Source organism: Globicephala melas, chromosome 16, assembly GCF_963455315.2.
Source record: "Globicephala melas chromosome 16, mGloMel1.2, whole genome shotgun sequence".
Lineage (NCBI taxonomy): Eukaryota > Metazoa > Chordata > Mammalia > Artiodactyla > Delphinidae > Globicephala > Globicephala melas.
This window is the reverse complement of record NC_083329.1, coordinates 37,775,237-37,793,592: the sequence shown is the minus strand read 5'-3', so window position 1 is coordinate 37,793,592 and position 18,356 is coordinate 37,775,237. Positions and strand designations below refer to the sequence as shown.

At 43.2% G+C, this 18,356-nt stretch overlaps 1 protein-coding gene across 2 annotated transcripts in view; it reads left to right on the top strand.

Annotated features, from left to right (window-relative positions):
• The window catches only part of PAPSS2 (3'-phosphoadenosine 5'-phosphosulfate synthase 2), an 81,283-nt gene that overhangs the window by 40,445 nt on the left and 22,482 nt on the right, over positions 1–18,356 (top strand). Inside the window, exons 1-6 of one of the 2 annotated variants that reach the window (XM_060286457.2) lie at positions 2,928–3,009; positions 11,890–12,007; positions 15,760–15,995; positions 17,230–17,368; positions 17,909–18,027; positions 18,158–18,271. In XM_060286457.2, the coding sequence (XP_060142440.1) occupies positions 2,977–3,009; positions 11,890–12,007; positions 15,760–15,995; positions 17,230–17,368; positions 17,909–18,027; positions 18,158–18,271 (759 nt within the window). In that variant the 5' untranslated portion in view covers positions 2,928–2,976. Of the gene's footprint in view, positions 1–2,927; positions 3,010–11,889; positions 12,008–15,759; positions 15,996–17,229; positions 17,369–17,908; positions 18,028–18,157; positions 18,272–18,356 lie in introns of those variants that run through there. The other variant, XM_070043909.1, reaches the window with a different exon arrangement.

The window sequence follows — 18,356 nt, the reverse complement described above, 5'->3', positions numbered from 1 at the left end:
AGTGAAGTCTAAAATACAAGTCTCTAAGTCTATAAAACATTAGATATAAGTCTAAAATATCCAGGATCTAATGGGGACAGGAGTTCAGCAGAGAGGCATCAAGGAAGGTATTTTGAACACGGGGTTTGTGCTGCTTGTTTATTTTGGCCACACCATGCGGCTTCCAGGATCTCAGTTCCCTGACCTGGGGTTGAACCCGGGCCATGGCAATGAAAGCCCAGGATCCTAACCAATAGGCCACCAGGAAACACCCTGTGCTGCTTGAAGAACAGGCAGTGTGTGGTTAGGTGGAGGGTTTGAAGAGATTCTTCCAGATAGGATGGGCTGAATGAGAAAAGGTGCAAAGCCAGAATGAGCTGTGTTCAAAACCTCCTGCTTGGAATAGAAGTTCTGCAGCCGAGAGTAGAAAAGGTTATCGAAATGGTCGCTGGAGCCTGCAAATGAAGGGCCTTAAATTCCAATCTAAGAATTAGGACTTTATTCTGTGTAAGGACTTCATTCAATGGGGAACCATTGAAAGTTTTGCGTACAAAAATAACATGATTAAAAGGCGTTTTAGAAAATTTGTCTGATTGTCAGTTGGAAGAGGAAGTGAGAGAACTAAAGATTATTAAAGGGGTTCTGAGCCAAGGGATGGATGTGATGAATGCTTTACAACCTTGGGGAGACCAGGACGAGCAAGATTCACGGGGGACAGTGCTGAGGAATAAGGTTCAAAAAGCCGGGCCAGGGCTTCCCTGGTGGCGCAGTGGTTGAGAGTCCGCCTGCCGATGCAGGGGACACGGGTTCGTGCCCCGGTCCGGGAAGATCCCACATGCCGCGGAGCGGCTGGGCCCGTGAGCCATGGCCGCTGAGCCTGCGCGTCCGGAGCCTGTGCTCCGCAACGGGAGAGGCCACAGCAGTGAGAGGTCCGCATACCGCCAAAAAAAAACAAAACAAAAAGCCGGGCCAAGCCACGGGGATAGTTATTCATGGCAGTGGAGGGCAGTCCAGCCAAGAGGAGACTCCAAATTATGGTCAAGAAGACAAGCAAAGGTCAGAGCTGGAGAAGGAGTTCATAGCATCCGGAGGGCTGAGGAGTGAAATGTGATTATATATGAGAAGCAAGCCAGGAGGACCTGGAGCAAGTTCTGTTGGAGAGGGTGACACAGATGAGGCCGCTGGTTCTGGACTAAGACTGAAGACCATCTGGAAGCCTGCTCACCACGTAATGGGGAAATAGGCCTGAGCACTAAAGTGGAAGTCATGGTAAGGGTCTAGGTCAGGGTGTGAACAGTGGAAACTGGAAGTAAGATCCTTATATGAGAGATAGATACTATGAAGAAAAACAGGACCTGTAGATGGATGATACATAATTAGAGAGGAATGAGAGCAGTGGCTCCTATAAGCCCTCAGAGTCATTTTAAGAACAAGTCATATTCCAGAGATTAACTTGGAAATGAATTATGCAGGCCTTGGAAAAGTTTCATCAAGAACCTTTCTCAGGCTTCCCTGGTGGCTCAGTGGTTGAGAGTCCGCCTGCCGAGGCAGGGGACACGGGTTCGTGCCCCGGTCCGGGAAGATCCCACATGCCGCGGAGCGTCTGCGCCCGTGAGCCATGGCCGCTGAGCCTGCGCGTCCGGAGCCTGTGCTCCGCAACAGGAGAGGCCACAACTGTGAGAGGCCCGCGTACCGCAAAAAAAAAAAAAAGAACCTTTCTCCATCAGGAAATGGTTTTTTAAAACTGTCAGTCTAATGTGCCAGGAATATTGCTACCCCCGGTATAACCATGGAATCTAAACTTCCCCTGTCCTCACTCACCATCTTTCCACCTGCTTCTCAGTGCAGGTGTGAGCTGTCCCCACCCAAATCGCTGAAGGAGGCTTTTGGGTCCAGGTGTGAAGATTTGTGAGCATCTGTGGGTGTGTGAACCCCTCTCCTGGGGGTCCTGAGAAGGAACTCCACACACATACACCCCCAACTTCCAGCCACACATTTCTCCATCCTGAGTCCACTCTAGGACAGTTGCAACTTCCGGATTCTTTGGTCCAAAAATATTAACTCTTTTACCCTGCAATAAACTTCATCTAATAGCTTCACTTCCACTTTCCTGCTTCTGAAGCAAAAAACAGCCATTTTGAGGGGTTTTTTTTCTCCCCTAAGGAGTTTCAGATCTCCTTTTTCCTCCTCCTTTTTTATGTTATTTACTCACATCCCTCCATATGGAAGATTAAGGGCTGCATGTGTCATAACAGGAGGTTTGGGGACATAAGGAGGGCTGAAAGAGGCTGAAAGAGAATTAATTCACCTCCATTTTGGAGGGACAAAAGGGGCTCAGAAGAGGGCACTGCTAGGTTTCACCAGTTTCCTCTAAAACCAAAATCTTTCTTTCTTGTAATATTTTAGAATGTCGCCATAAACAATGTGGGTATGTCACAACTTATCTATGTGTTTAACTCTTATCAATGTCTTATCTATTTATCTTTCTGTCCTTCCTCTTTACTCCATGGTGTGCTTATAAAAGGATTTCTCAAATAACTCCAAGTAATTTTAATCCTTAAATTAGAAGTAAAATAATAGAGTCAGTGATTTTAAGAAATATGATCAGGAAGATAAAGAATCCAGCAGTGCAGAAGCCAAGGTGATTATAAAGTATTTTATTTATTGCCAAATCTTGTAAAAATGCACTCTTAAAAAATAGACTTTATTTTTTAGAACAGTTTTAGATTTATGGAAACAATTGAGAAGATGATACAGAATTCCCATGTATCCTGCACTTAGGTTACACTGTTACTAACTTTAGTGTGGCACATTTGTTACAATTAAGGAACTGAAGACACATTATCATTAACTGAAGTACATACTTTTTTCAGATTTCCTTAATTTTTATCAAATATTTTTTTCTGTTCCAGGATCCCATCCCACATTGCATTTAGTTGTCATGTCTCCTTAAGCTCCTCTTGACAGTGACAGCTTCTCAGACTGTCGTTGTTTTTGATGACCTTCACGCTTTGGAGGAGTACTGATCAGGTATTTGGTAGAATGCCCCTTTCTTGGAGTTGGCGTGGTGTTTTTCTCACGGTGAATGGGAGGTGACATAACGTGGTTGTTACGTCAAATATGGTGTCAGGCCAGAGCAGGGATCCTGCCTGGTCTGCCCAGTGTGCTCCCTGCCCGATTGGCAACTCCTAACAATTGTACCCCTCGTGGCGCAGGCCTCTCTCTGTCCCCGCGGCATTGGGGGGCGTCAAGAGGGCGACAAGGGGGTGGTGTTGGCGCCCGGGCTCCTGGGTTCACTGGGTCTGGCATATAGATATATATGATTTAGAATGGGATTAATGTTATTTCCTCTGTAACCTGTTTCCGCATTTGGGCGTACAGCATGATATAGTCTGAGGTCAGTAAATACAGATGTACACATTCCACATATGGATATGCCATAAGCTATTTAATTGATGGAAATTTTGATGGCTTCTATTTTAAATAATATTATTATGAACATCTTTAGGTAATGATTCCTTTTTCTGTATTATGATGTTGAGGTTCTTTGAGAATTAGCGAGACTAGCAGGGGAAATCATAGTGAGGCGTTGCATGTTCTCAACAAGACTTGACTAATTTTATTTCCATGGAAAAATGTGTTTTAAACTAAAGTTGAAAAAAACATTTTTAAAGAAAGAGCTTTTTTTTTTTTGCCACATAACTTGGCGGGATCTTAGTTCCCTGACCAGAGATCGAACCCGGGCCCCGGCAATGAAAGCACTCAGTTCTAATCACTGGACCGCCAGGGAATTCCCAAGAAAGAGCTTTTTATCTTCAGAATTTTAAAACATATTACAGAGCAACAACTATCAGTACCATAGGTGTCCACACTAAAAGTAGAAAAATTCTGTAGAAATACGTAAGAATACATAACTTATAAATACATAAGAATTATAAATATATAAGAATTCTACAAATAGATTCAAACTACTAAAAGATTTTCAAAGTAATAGGGAAATGAATTATAACATATTTTGAGATCACTGGATAATAATGATGGAAAAGAAATAAAATTGACCCATGTAAGCACATGACACATTATTAAAATGTCAGATGTATCCAAATAGATAGAATAGTTTAATCATAGTTTAATCATATCAAAATAGGGGTCTAAAGAACATATTTGGCTCAGCTATGATGAATGATCAAATGGAAGACATCAAAGACAACAGGAATATTTTTATATATTCTTAAAATACCTTTTAATATGATATAACATATTACATATAATATATGTGCTATGTAATAAAGTGTATATCAAAAGGAAAGTGAATAAAAAGTGTATATTATAATTAATAAAATTTTTACTATACAAAATACAGAAAAAAGTACCAATATGCTTTTGGCTGCACCACACAGCATACAGGATCTTAGTTCCCCAACCAGGGATGGAACCCGTGCCCCCTGCAGTGGAAGCTCAGAGTCCTAACCACTGGACTGCCAGGGAATCCGCCCACAATACATTTTTGAAAAGTGGATGAGGTCATTGCCTAGATTGTCCTTACTTAATACCAAAAGAGACAAACACACAAATATCATAAGTAACTTACAACATGGAAAAATACATATTCTTACTAGTAACTAAATAGGTACGAAGTAATCTAGGGGGGAAAAAACATTAAAACTGCAAACATAACAAGTTAGTTGGAATATTTAGAAACAGGTATATTGTGGTAGCCTGGTAACTTGGCTCTGTCTTTCTGGAAAATGAACTGGCAATACATAATAAGACTTAACGAAAGTTTATAACTTTTCATACTCAGTTGTTTCACTTTGGGCTATAGACCCCAAGGAAATACTCTGAAAGGAAATAAATATAAATAGATATTTGTAATGGTAAAACATTTGAAGCTACTCAGGTTAAGTAATGAAAATGAAGTAAGAATGATCTTTTGATTATTTACATTTTTATGTAGTATCAAAAGCCATGATATGCGTGATATCATTTAGTCCTCAATGAGGAAGCTGTGACACAGAGGTCCCACAGCTGGGACTGGAAACAAGGAGTTCTGTCTGGGCAGGAGTAAGACCTGCACTTGGAGTCAGGAAGCCTGGCGGTGTGTTCTGTGTCGTGCAGGTGTGGGACTTCAGCCGGTAGTTTGAGGATCTGCAAATGGGTCACAATGCACAGTTTCCTCAGCTCCCGGGCTTTGAACAATAAGTGACATAATGCCTGTGAGAGTGAAGCTCCTACCATGAGCCTGAGAGGGTGATTACTGAGGTTGCTGCTTTCTGCAAGTAAACCTTTAAATGAATCTTCAAACTGCACACCGAGGTCAGGGAGGTTTGGGACACTTTTAATTAGCAAGACAGCAATGAAACCATAGCCCAACAGCAGTGAGGCCAAGTTCAAAGGCAACAGCAGAGTTGTCATTAGAGAAGGAAAGTGGATTTCTTTGCACTGAGGGGGAGGCAGAAGGATGTAGAGGGAATTCAAATCCACTTACTTGTTTGTTTATTTTAATTAATTAATTTATTTTTGGCTGCGTTGGGTCTTAGTTGTTGCCCGCAGGCTTTCTCTAGTTGTGGCGAGCATACTCTTCGTTACGGCGCGTGGACTTCTCATTGTGGTGGCTTCTCTTGTTGTGGAGCATGCAGGCTTCAGTAGTTGTGGCTCGCAGGCTCTAGAGCGCAGGCTTAGTAGTTGTGGTGCACAGGCTTAGTTGCTCCGCGGCATGTGGGATCTTCTCGGATCAGGGCTCGAACCCGTGTTCCCTGCATTGGCAGGCGGATTCTTAATCACTGCGCCACCAGGGAAGTCCCACTTACTTGTTTTTGATTGAAGACATTAGGCACACATCAAAAACCTTTGAGCACTGAGGAACTCGTAAACTCACCTGCGCTTTCCAGCTTCCTCATTCCTCCAGCGCCCTCTCTTTCATAAGCCTACTCACTGTAGCACAGGCTCTGATTTTGCTCCAAGGGTGCCCCGCCCTGCCGTGAAATCATCTGAAGTCTTTTCCCCATGTAGCATCTTTTCTTCTAGTCATGCAAAACCAAGGCCTGCCGTGACCTAGCCTATCCCACCCTGAGTTCCAGAAGCTCCTTCATACTCCCCTTTAAGCATCTCCGATGGGAGTGAGGGGTAGATCTGGCAGAGATACTCACTGCAACCCTGGGCTGGGTGATCAAGTCCCATCTTTACTAGCTCATGAGGCTAACCTGGGGCAAAGGCCATCCTCATGCCAGTGACTAAGCATTCATGACTGAGACAGCCAGCAGGAGAGCAGTTAGTGTGGGGTGGGTAGAACAAGGAGGCTTCAAACTGGTGCACCTTGGAGAGGCATGTTACTGGCTGGGCTTTGAGTCAAAGAAGATGATAATCAGAACGGCAACAACATCCTCCTCTGCTCCTGTGTGTGCGTGCGTGTGCATGTGTGTGTGTGTGTGTGTGCTTCATCCCTACAAAATTGCTTTCCTATCCATTGTCTGACTTGATCATGACCCCCCACACCCCACACCTCCCCAGACTTTCCTTAGAGTGGACCTAAGCCTTAGAACACTTCTAAATCTGGGTGACTTAGGCCTCAAACTACCATGATGTCTCCAGAGTAGATTAATGCCTCCTGGGCCTCATAAGCCTCAACAGCTTACCTTGTCATGTATTTTCTTTGATACTTTATATAGAAAATTATTTAATCCATTCAGCAGCCCTATGAGGAAACTATTCTTAGCCCCATTTTACAGAACAGGAAATGGAGGATTGACGATGTTTATCACTTGCCCAGGGTCACTGAGCAAGTAGGTTAGGAAGAGGGTTTCAAACCCCGATTTGCTTGACGCCAAAACCCATCCTCATGTGACTCCTGGGAGTTTTTCTGGGTCAGTGACCTGGAAGAAGCTAGGGATTTTTGCATTTTTTTCCCTTAGGAACCCAGAATAGAAGTATGCCACCAACTTTATGGTTTCTGGGCCACTTCCGGTTAAGTGTCAGTGTTAGACGAGGTGCCGAGGACGTCTCTGTGCTCCTTTGCTACTCACAGGGAGGCATTTGTTCTTTAACATGTGCTTTGCTTTCCATAGAGAGAATCCTTTTTCTGACAGCCACTTTCTTTCCGAAGCTTAGAACACCATATACTCTTAAGAAGGAAGGAAGGGTTTCAACAAGGAAAAGAACAGTTTTCGCTGCCTCACCCCTTTGCAGTTCAAATATCCTTCAAAACATCTGCTTCTATTTTATTTGTTTGCCTTTTGGAGAAAATCAAGGGTAAATTTGAGATAAATAAGAAGCAAAATATCTTCCCGAAACAAACAAAAAAGCCCCAGTACCTGGCCATCTGAAAAGATTTCATTTGTTTGTTTAAAACATTGTTGGAGTGATAGAAAATCTGGACAAACACCCATGATTAAGATGCAGTTAATAAAAACCAAAAGTTCAGAGATTAACTATTACATACTGTAAGAGAGTTGTTCCTTCCTGTGGACTCTGATGTTTTTGGAAAACCAAGTGCTTGTTGGGGAGGCAATTAACAAGATGATAACAAAGTTTCCACAGAAGACTAGCAAAGCCTGGAGTTTATTCTGGATCTCAGCCTCTAGGGAGAACGAACAGCCAAAAGAGAGGAAAAAAACCCATCTCTGTGGACAAATTAAGCACCGGTGCGCATTCACGTGCACAGGTGGGCAGCAGCCCCTTAAGTCAAACGCGCTGTGATGGGATCCCAGCCCTCTTCCACAAACGCAGCTGTGTTGAACAATATCATTCCACCATCTGAATCTTTTTTCATTTTTTAGGCTGCATTGGGTCTTTGTTGCTGCTTGCAGGCTTTCCCTAGTTGCTGGGGGTGGGGAGCTTCTCATTTCAGTGGCTTCTCTTGTTGCGGAGCACAGGCTCTAGGCTCACGGGCTTCAGTAGTTGTGGCACACGAGCTCATTAGTTGCGGCTCGTGGGCTCTAGAGTGCAGGCTTAGTAGTTGTGGGGCATGGGCTTAGTTGCTCCACGGCATGTGGGATCTTACCAGACCAGGGATCGAACCCATGTCCCCTGCATGGCAGGTAGATTCTTAACCACTGCACCACCAGGGAAGTCCCCCACCATCTGAATCTTATTAGGTATTTTCGTATTTGCTTAGTTTTTTTTTTTTAATGGTTCTTTTTTTGCATGTGGTAAAATTTACATGTAACGAAATACCCATCTTAAGTGTACATTCCCTGAGTTCCGGCAAATGCAAACACCTATGTACCTCAAACCGTTATCAGGACGTACAGCATTGCCATCACCCAGAGGCAACTGCTGTTCTGACTTTGCAAATTAGTTTTCCCTGATGGGGGATGTCATATAAATGGAATACATGTAGTTTTTTTGGGTAAGACTTCTTTGACTCAGCAAAATGTTTTCATTTATTATCATCCTCATTGCATATATCAGTAGCTCATTCCTTTTTATTGCTGATTAGTATTCCGTTAGAAGAGTATTCTGTAATCTGGGTGTTTTGTTTTGTTGTTGTTGTCTATTTTCCTATTTGATGGACCCTTGATTATTTACAGTTTTTGTCCAAAAAAGTTGCTAATCATATTCTTGTACGAGTCCTTTTGTGGGTATAAGTTTTCATTTCTCTTGAGTTAATGTCTATGAATGCAATTGCTGAGTCCTAAGGGAGGTAAATGTTCAGCTTTACAAGAAACTGCCAGGTTTTTTTCTGAGATGGTTGGACCACTTTACACCTCCACTATCAACATATGAGAGCACATGGGCTTCCCTGGTGGCGCAGTGGTTAAAAATCCACCTGCCAATGCAGGGGACATGGGTTCTAGCCCTGGTCCGGGAAGATCCTACATGCCACGGAGCAACTAAGCCCGTGCACCACCAACTACTGAGCCTGCGCTCTAGAGCCCGTGAGCCACAACTACTGAGCTGGCGTGCTGCAACAACTGAAGCCCACGCACCTAGAGCCTGTGCTTTGCAACAAGGGAAGCCACCGCAGTGAGAAGCCCGCGCACCACAACGAAGAGTAGGCCCGGCTCGATGCAACTAGAGAAAGCCCACACACAGCAACGAAGACCCAATGCAACCAAAAATAAGTAAATAAATAAAAATAAAATTAAATTAAAATTGAAAAACAAACAAAAACGTATGAGAGCCCATCCTTGCTGACTTTAGATGTTATCAGTAGTGTCTCATTTTGGTTTTAATTTGCATTTCTCTCATGACTAGTGACATTGAGCCCTTCTTCATGTGCTTATGGGCCATTTGTGCATCTTCCTTTGTGAAGTGACTGTTCAAATCTTTTGCCCATTTTTATAAAGCGGGTTGTCTCTTTATTATTGAGTTGCAGGTATTCTTTATATATCTTCATGTCAGAGGATGGAGGGAACACATAGGCCCACTGAACTAAGAAGGCATCTTGAGACTGAAAAAAGTGAGGCAGGCGACTCCATATAATCAATGGATCAGTTATTATGGGGTAACTTACTCACAGGATGGGATCACGATTGTGTCCACAACAATCCAGAAGCATTCACAACTGTACTCCGTGCCACCGAGGGGCCATTGGGACAATTTTATATTAACCTAGAGTATGGGGGTAGGTACTTGGAAGCAGGACGTGCCTTTCTATGTCAAGACTTACGAACGGGTAATGAGTTTCATGGGCATCAGGAATACGTCAGTGAAGGTTTTCGTCATTAGGGACTAACAGGGCATAGAGGAGAGGTCACCAGGTTCTAATGATTATTAAACAATATGTATTAACTACAAAGCCCTCGATGACAGAGAAGTGATTCACTTTACGTTACAGTCCCTGGCAGGGTCAGCAGAAGAGCAGGAGAGACTGTTAACGGCCCAAGATGGCTTCAGTTATGCTAACAGCCATACACTTCATACAGTAGAGAGATATATGTCTGAGACCCACACTCTCCTCTGAGGGGCCCCGTTACTTGATCTTTTTGTCTGTATTTCCCCCTAAAATGTTGCCAGGAATTCTGCTTTGTTTAGTATTATATTTCCAGTGCCTAGTATGGCCCCTGGCACTTAGTAGGAGCTCATTTACATAAACATTTACTGAAAGAATCAATGAATGAACGGATGAACTGACTTGTGGGCCTGATATCCACACACAGTGTTCTTGAATTTAATGGCAGGGATTAACAAGGAAATGGAGAGAAAGAAACTTTTAATGTTTTCCTTGAGCCATAAAGTGTACTTGGCACAAAAGACCCAGGATACCTTCAGGGGATTTATTCACTCAGGGAAAACATGGCTAGAATAGCTCATGGACTAGCCTCGTTTGTCTCCCTTTATGAGTCCTCTCGTGCAAGCCACACCTGCTGTCTCCTATCCCGACCCCTTCCAAGTCTTGGGTTCTGACCAGGTTTGATTGATGGATGATCAGAGCGTCTAGCCTTGGAGAGTTTTAGGTAACTTAACCCAGCCGATCCCAGCTTTCAACACCTACCCCTTGGTTCCCGCTGACACTGATAATGCTGTTCCCTGCCAGCTGGCCCCTTAGTTGGGCTCTGTGCCTCACTAGCAGGCCCACCCCATGGGTGTGCACTGCCTTTCTGAGCCCCCAAGGGCCAGCAGGGGGCTCCTTCCTCCTTGGTCTTGAAGTGGATTTCCTGGTGCTAATCCAGGTGGCTCTCCTGCTGCAGCTGTACACTGAATAATCATTGTCAGCGTCCACATTTGTAGGGAACTTGGCCATTTACAGAGCATGTTCCCATCCATTATCTAGATAAGCCTCCAAACAGTCCTATTTGTATTCCCCTTGATTTTTTTTTCCCAAAGGAAAGGCATAAAGAGGTGATTTAATTTGCTCCAGAATGTAAGAGTTGCCCTCATGTGACCCAGAGTTTTCTAAGACTGTCTGGGTCTTGCTCAAAGAATATTGGAGATTTTTTTTTTTTTTTAGCTCTGGCGGGTATACATGTACAGTGTTTAAAAGGCTTCATAGATTTTTACAGTTCAGCAACTTGGATTACATCTGTCATTAAAAATTTAATTACCATACCAAAGACACACATGGGCAGTTCTTAACCTTTTTATTTTTATTTAACCATCATTATGGTTTCCCCTGACCCACCCCCTTCCCCTTTGGATCACATCTTCACATATTATTTTTTTTAATGTCCACCACAAACTGTATTTATTGACTCATTTTACCTTTTTTTATTCATCAGACATGTACCTTCCAGTCAGAGTTTAGGGTCAGGCTCAGATAATCTGTGCCCTCAGGGGGCTGATTTTATTACAGCCAAAATAAATACATTCGAGATTTGAGTTAACCTCCAAGACTAATAACTGGTACATTTCCATTTCTTCAGGCCTTTATGAAAGATTAAAAAGTTCATACACTGACCCTTGGGAAAGTGGAAGCAGATTTTAGTACTTGTGAGAAAGGAGTCCTATTTCGGGGATAAACTCTCAAGTTGCTGACGTCTATGTCTGGGTGGGAACAGGAGGGGTATAATGGCCTCTAACTCTTCGTTCTGTGATTGGAGCCTCTCCCAGCTCTCTAGAGAGGAGCTCAACCAGCCTCACCCTATTATTTCCTCAGCGGCTGGAGTATTTGGGCTATTTTCAGTTCATGCCCGTGGGACTTGGGAAGAGCATGCATTTACTGAAACAGAGACATTCCCCTAACCATTACCTAAAGGTACACATTTTAATATGTCATGGAACCAGAACTTTTACATTGCATCAATAATTGCCTCATTCAAATTATACTTTCAAAGGGCAGTGATGGGTATGCTAAAGGCAGTGTCTGTTTCTAAATTAGTAGAGTTAATTAATGTTACTCTGTGTGCCAATTATAAAAAAAGGAGTTTCGGTTAGGGAAGACTATTTATGTAATCTGTTATTTTATTATATGTATACATATGAGATTTATTATTTTATTAATTGAATGCTGTGCTTGCTCTTGTTTTGTAGGAGACCCAGCAGAAATCCACCAATGTTGTGTATCAGGCGCATCACGTGAGCAGGAATAAGAGAGGGCAGGTGGTTGGAACAAGGGGTGGATTCCGAGGATGTACCGTGTGGCTGACAGGTATGCTGTGTTGAGATCTATATATTTTTTAATGGAAAACTGATGGTGACACACAATTTTTAGGAAGATAGTGTCACTACATATTACATGTGTATTTCAACATTCGAAGGAGGCTGAGAGCTGTGATAGAAAGCTTGGGTGTTAGTCCTAACTCTACCCATCAGTGAGAAATAGGACTTCCATCAAGTCATGGAATGTCTCTAGTTCTCTGTTTTCACCTCTTTGGCAGGAAAGGATGGGACAAGTTGATTATGACATTCCCATTCAGCTCTAAGGAATTCTGTAGTTCTTAATTTCATGCCTAAACACATTTACTGGCAGTTATGAACGGGGCTCTCCTAATTTGACATCAAGCATTTGGCTGTCCATTAGAGAGATTCTTTATTCTTTTCTGATGTTTTAATATTCTAGGGGGCTATTTTACTTATTTTAAAAAATTAAAATCTGTGCAAGAAGCAAAACTAACGTTTTCTGCGTAGCTGAGTATTGTCCCTTGTGTATAAAAAAAGAACTCATTCCCACCGAGGTGACCAAATGAATCTCCCTTTTCTTGTGTTTATATAGCCCCAGAATGTCAAAGCTAAGGGTTAGTGACAGAACTGGAATTAGTCCTCGGCTGTTACCTTATACTCTGAGTACAAGGTAGAGGAAGTTGATTCCTGGGAATGCAGGTCCGACATAGGCTGGACTCAAAAGAAAAAAACAGGTTCATTTCGTAGACATAATATTTCATATGGAGATGAACTCAGATGCAAAGATATGTCTATCCAGGTTATGAAATCAACTCATGTGTTACTGTTTGCTGACAAATGCTGATTTATTCTAACCTGAAGATAGTTCTAGAAAACACAACAAGCGAGGACCTGCCTTGCGTCTTTTCTTGCTATTCTGAGCCTTTCCTATTCCTGTCTAAAGCAGCCTCATTCTTCTCTTTCAAGTTATTTCCTAGTGCCTGTGGCACTTGCCCTTGGTTTCCGGCTTTCATTCATCCCTGGAAGAACAACTTTCCCTGCTTCCAGGGTGAGGCTGGACAGAGGGCAGGGAGGCTGCTGTGTTCTAGAAGGCAGATTCACCTGCCGCAATTCCTGATATGTTTCCCCCGCTCCCTCTGAGAGATGTGACGTGCAGCAGTGAATAAAACAGCATGCTCCAGACGTTTCCTTCTTGCTATGTGTTTGCCTTCATGAGATGTTTTGCCTTCATGTGCTTGTCCAAATTTTGAATCAGGACATACCCACAGAGTCCATTTTTCTTTCTTTTTTTTTGCGGTAGGCGGGCCTCTCACTGTTGTGGCGTTTCCCGTTGCGGAGCACAGGCTCTGGACGCGCAGGCTCAGCGGCCATGGCTCACGGGCCCAGCCGCTCCGTGGCATGTGGGAACTGCCCGGACTGGGGCACGAACCCGTGTCCCCTGCATTGGCAGGCGGACTGTCAACCACTGCGCCACCAGGGAAGCCCAAGTCCATTTTTCTTAATGTAAAACACCCTTGGAAAGACAAAAAGAACAGATAGAAGAGAAAAAAAAATCTCAAGGGTATACTTCCTGTCTTTTCTTACTCTCAAAAAGTCATCTTTTCCTAGTTTATTTTTTTATTCTCATATTACAGACATTGGATATTGACCAGGCAAATCAGGAGAAACCAAATACTTGAAATCTAGAGAGTTGGAGTTGGGTACCGGCTTCACCTACATTAGCTGTGTGATTTTGGACAAGCCAACCAACCTCTCTAAGCCTCGGTTCCCTTATTTGTAAAATGAGAATAAAGATAATACCTGCCTCATAGAGGTATAGGTAGAACAAAATGAAATAAAGCATATATGCACTTAGCACAAGTCCTGGTCCCTAGTAAAACTCTCAGTAAATGTAATTGGTGTTACTTCAATGTATTAAAATAAATATTCCAATGATCTATTTTAATAGCTAACTGTGTTAGAAATTTCTATTGTTTCTCTCATTTTCTGATGCAAGAGAACGTACCAGAGATTCAGGAGTCCCATTTCTCCTACCCCACAAGTGGACATAACTTTTAAGAGGAATTTATCACATGAATTTCTATCCAAATGCAACTGAATTACATAAAGATGTAACAGACAATGGCTTGATTTACAAAGATTGCCAACACATTCTTCACGTAGCCGTTTCTTCTAATGATCCTCTGTCAAAGCCAAGGGCATGACTTTAAAACATAACTAAAAATATGGAAAATACTTGTTTACCGTTCATACATCACCTTTCTTTCCAAGTCTCTCTGTCCTGCATCCCTTCTTTGCTCTTACTTTTTCTTTTTCCTCTTTCCCCCTGCTGTCTTCTCTGTATTAACAATTTCTTGACTTTCTTTTCTGCCCCCGTCCTGACTCTTCCTCTTCCGGGTGCTGTCTGACAGTGGCTTGGCATCACTGCATTTTTCTTCAGGTTCAGAGATCTTTAGAACAACTGAACTTTTAGAGGGCTCCTTTTCCAGGGTGGTTCAGATTTTGAGCTCTTAAGTAATTTTGGCGAGTAGCATCTCATTCCCTTTCTGCTTACATTCTCCCTCATGTAGAAATTATAGGTGTGTTCCCAATCACTGTGCTTTGAAACCGTGGTAAAAGGCACCTTGTAACTCCACTCTCATGTAAAGACTCCAGACGCCTAAGAGTATATGGCAGCTCTAACTACATCTACAGCGTAGCTCAGGGTGGTTCTCTGTCTTTGTGTTTTGAGAATCATTTTGGAAAATCTTGAAAACAAAAGGACAATATGTTGGTTCTCTTGTCAGATGGGTGCCTAGCAGCATCTACAAGGGAGGTGGGCCTCCCAGTCTCCAAGGGCTGGCTGTCCCTCCACTCCAGCTGATTGCTCTCATAAGGGGATATGAGGACACCACTGCCAGAGCCTCTGATTTTCTTTCAAGAGAAGCCATCATCTGAATTTGTATGCACAACTTTCTAGTCTATAAAATACACTGCGGGCAAAGTGTTACCAACTCAGGTCCTTGGACTCCTTAATCAATAGAAATTGATAAGAGGCCAGACAAGGGATTCAGGCAAGGCTTTATTGAGGTCCCTGCTGCAGCAGGAGGGAGCGAAAACAAGAAACAATCGCCCTTGCTCACTCCTAAGGTGGGGCGAACCGGTTCCTTAAATGGGATGCGAGTAGGGGCAGATGGGGGGTCAGGCTGGAGCGGTGGCTTAGGGGGTCTGCTGACCCTCTTGGTGGTGCTGTGTGCAGGAATCATGCGCAGTACCCTGCTTTTGCTGCCTGCACCTCAGGAATGGCAGCTGGTTTCTGGCCTTTTTGTATCTTACTGTTTATAATTTGCCCCAACTGTGGCCGCGTGCAGGTATTTTTAGTCCCTTATAGTTTCTTTGTTTTCTGTTGCTCCAGGAGACGTTTGTCCAGGTGCGAGCACTGTGGTAAAGGGTCCCAGGTCCCAGCCCATCCCAAAAGCAGAACACACCAAGGACCATATGCAGCCTGCCAAGGTCTCCCTATTGACGAACGCCTTTTGCTTTGAAAGGTTATAATCCTAACAAGGGACAAATAGTTTTTTCAAGATTTGAAAGAAATGCTAGTACTTGACTTGTAGTAAACTTTGCTTTTTCTAGATTTGAATGGTTTTGATTTGAGGGCAATCCAGTGATTGTAAGGAGGGTTTAATTATGCTTGAATTAGGTAAAAATTAGGATCAGTTCACAATTCGGATCAGAGCACAATTTATAATCTTAAACAGTCAGAGACAGTGCCTGTCCTGTCTTGCCCATTCTGAACAGGTCTCTCTGGTGCTGGAAAAACAACGATCAGTTTTGCTCTGGAGGAGAATCTTGTCTCCCACGCCATCCCTTGCTACTCCCTCGATGGGGACAACGTCCGTCATGGCCTCAACAAAAACCTTGGATTCTCTCCTTGGGACAGAGAAGAAAACATCCGCCGGATTGCTGAGGTGGCCAGGCTGTTTGCCGACGCTGGTCTGGTCTGCATTACCAGCTTCATTTCTCCTTTTGCAAAGGTAAAATGCTTTGGCAGTGCACACGATTGCCACACATAGCACCAGTGCTCTCAAGCTGCCAGGATGAGGACCCAGCGGAGGGGAGGACAGAGGAATGTCATACTTCCAGTCTCCCCCACTGGCTCTCCTTCCCCCACTTACTCCCTCATTTCCTCTCTTTAATATTGGTTACATAAAGAGAGTTCCTTCATTTCCAGATGCCAGGGCACCAGGTGACATAAACCCTTCCACTTTCACAATGGTAAGGTACACTTGGCCAGAGTTGAAAGGAAGAGAAAGTTAAACCAGAAAAATTCCAAAGCTCAGTAATTTTATTGGGTTGGCCGAAAAGTTCCTTCGGGTTTTAACCAAAAAGCCCGAACGAACATTTTGGCTAAGCCAGTATTTCTCCAGAAAGTCAGAGGCTTTAGCTTACTAAAGAAAACAGCAGTTCATCGCCAATGCATCAATGTGTGTTTAACGTTGAAATCAACGAGGTGGAGAGTTACTCCTCTTGTTTTAAAACAGGAAATTTCTGTGAATTACATATAAGACACTATGTACTTTGAACACATCCTTTGAATGAAATGCTGTCATATTGCCAGCCCTGTCTTTTAGTTGGGATTCTTTCCCATTTTCGTTTGTTTGTTTGTTTGCTTTTTTTTTTTTTGGAAAGTACTTGGGAGAGTTGTTTACTAGAGTGAAATTTCTGGAGTTTCTCTAAAGGGCTAGTTTCCTGACATCTCTGAAGAGCTCAAACCCCAGTGTTATCTTAAGGTCATGGAACACCAGAGCACACAGTATTTTGTGATGAAGAATTTCACTATGAAACCTCTTCTTACATTCTTTTTTTTTTTTTTTGCCAAGTTTTTTTTTTTCTTTTCTTTTTAATTTATTTTTGGCTGCGTTGGTTCTTCGTTACTGCACATGGGTTTTCTCTAGTTGCAGTGAGCGGGGGCTACTCTTTGTTGTGGTGCACGGGCTTCTCATTGTGGTGGCTTCTCTTGTTGGGAGCGTGGGCTCTAGGCACGCGGGCTTCAGTAGTTGTGGCACGTGGGCTCAGTAGTTGTGGCTCATGGACTCTAGGGCACAGGCTCAGTAGTTGTGGCGCACGGGCTTAGTTGCTCTGCGGCATGTGGAGTCTTCCCAGACCAGGGCTCGAACCTGTGTCCCCTGCATTGGCAGGCGGATTCTTAACCACTGCACCACCAGGGAAGTCCCTCTTCTTACATTCTTAAAGGTAATTATTTTCCAGGATCGTGAGAATGCCCGCAAAATCCATGAATCTGCAGGACTGCCATTCTTTGAGATATTTGTAGATGCGCCTCTAAACATTTGTGAAAGCAGAGATGTAAAAGGTCTCTACAAACGGGCCCGAGCTGGGGAGATCAAAGGTAGGAGAGCCAGTTCAGCGGTATCTTTGCCACTTACTTGTGCCACCAATTCTTATTAGTCTGTGCCCAGAAATCTGTCTGAAGTTTCAAAAACCGTTTTCCAAAATTGCATATAGTGCACACAACTTTTTATCAAACCGTAATATCTTCAAAATGTCCATGGGCTAGTTAAAAGGTGGGCTTGTATTTTTCAAGAACTATCACCCCAGCCACAGCAATCAAGTTTAGAGAACTAAAATGGATATGTGTATGTGTGTAGGAGGAATCTTTCAGTTTTCCTCCTGTTTTCCTTTTCCATTCTAATCAGCTGCAGAGGGCTTGGACTCAGACAGATTTTGTTGATAATCGGGACTTTCTGTATTGAAACCACAGCTGTATATGTTCTTATCTATGGCTAGAGGGCAAGGATAGCTGTTTGACCTTTTCTGTTTTAATCTGAATACAGCAGTTGAAAACATTATTGCAACATGTGTTATGTCTTAGTGAGTAAAAAGATTGTTCTGTTGGTGCAGATGTGATTTTCAGCCTTCTGCCTTGCAGGGTTTACGGGTATTGATTCCGATTATGAGAAACCTGAAACTCCTGAGCTTGTGCTTAAAACCAACTTGTCCTCGGTGAGCGACTGTGTGCAGCAGGTGGTGGAACTTCTACAGGAGCAGGTGGGCGGACTGAACGTCTTTTTTTTTTTTTTTTTAATAGTTTTATACAGTCATAAAAGATCATCTGTTTACTGAAGTGTTCTTTTTATAGTTTTCATTCCAAACTGTTACCAAGTCTGCTTCATTTCAGAACATTGTACCCCACACTATAATCAAAGGCATCCACGAACTGTTTGTGCCGGAAAACAAACTCGACCAAGTCCGAGCTGAGGCCGAAGTGCTCCCTTCGTTATCAATTACCAAGGTAAGATGGTGCCCACTGGCTAATGGAGACTTAGGCTTACTGTCAGTCATTATAACCCATTTACAGTTACTCTTAATTAATTAGG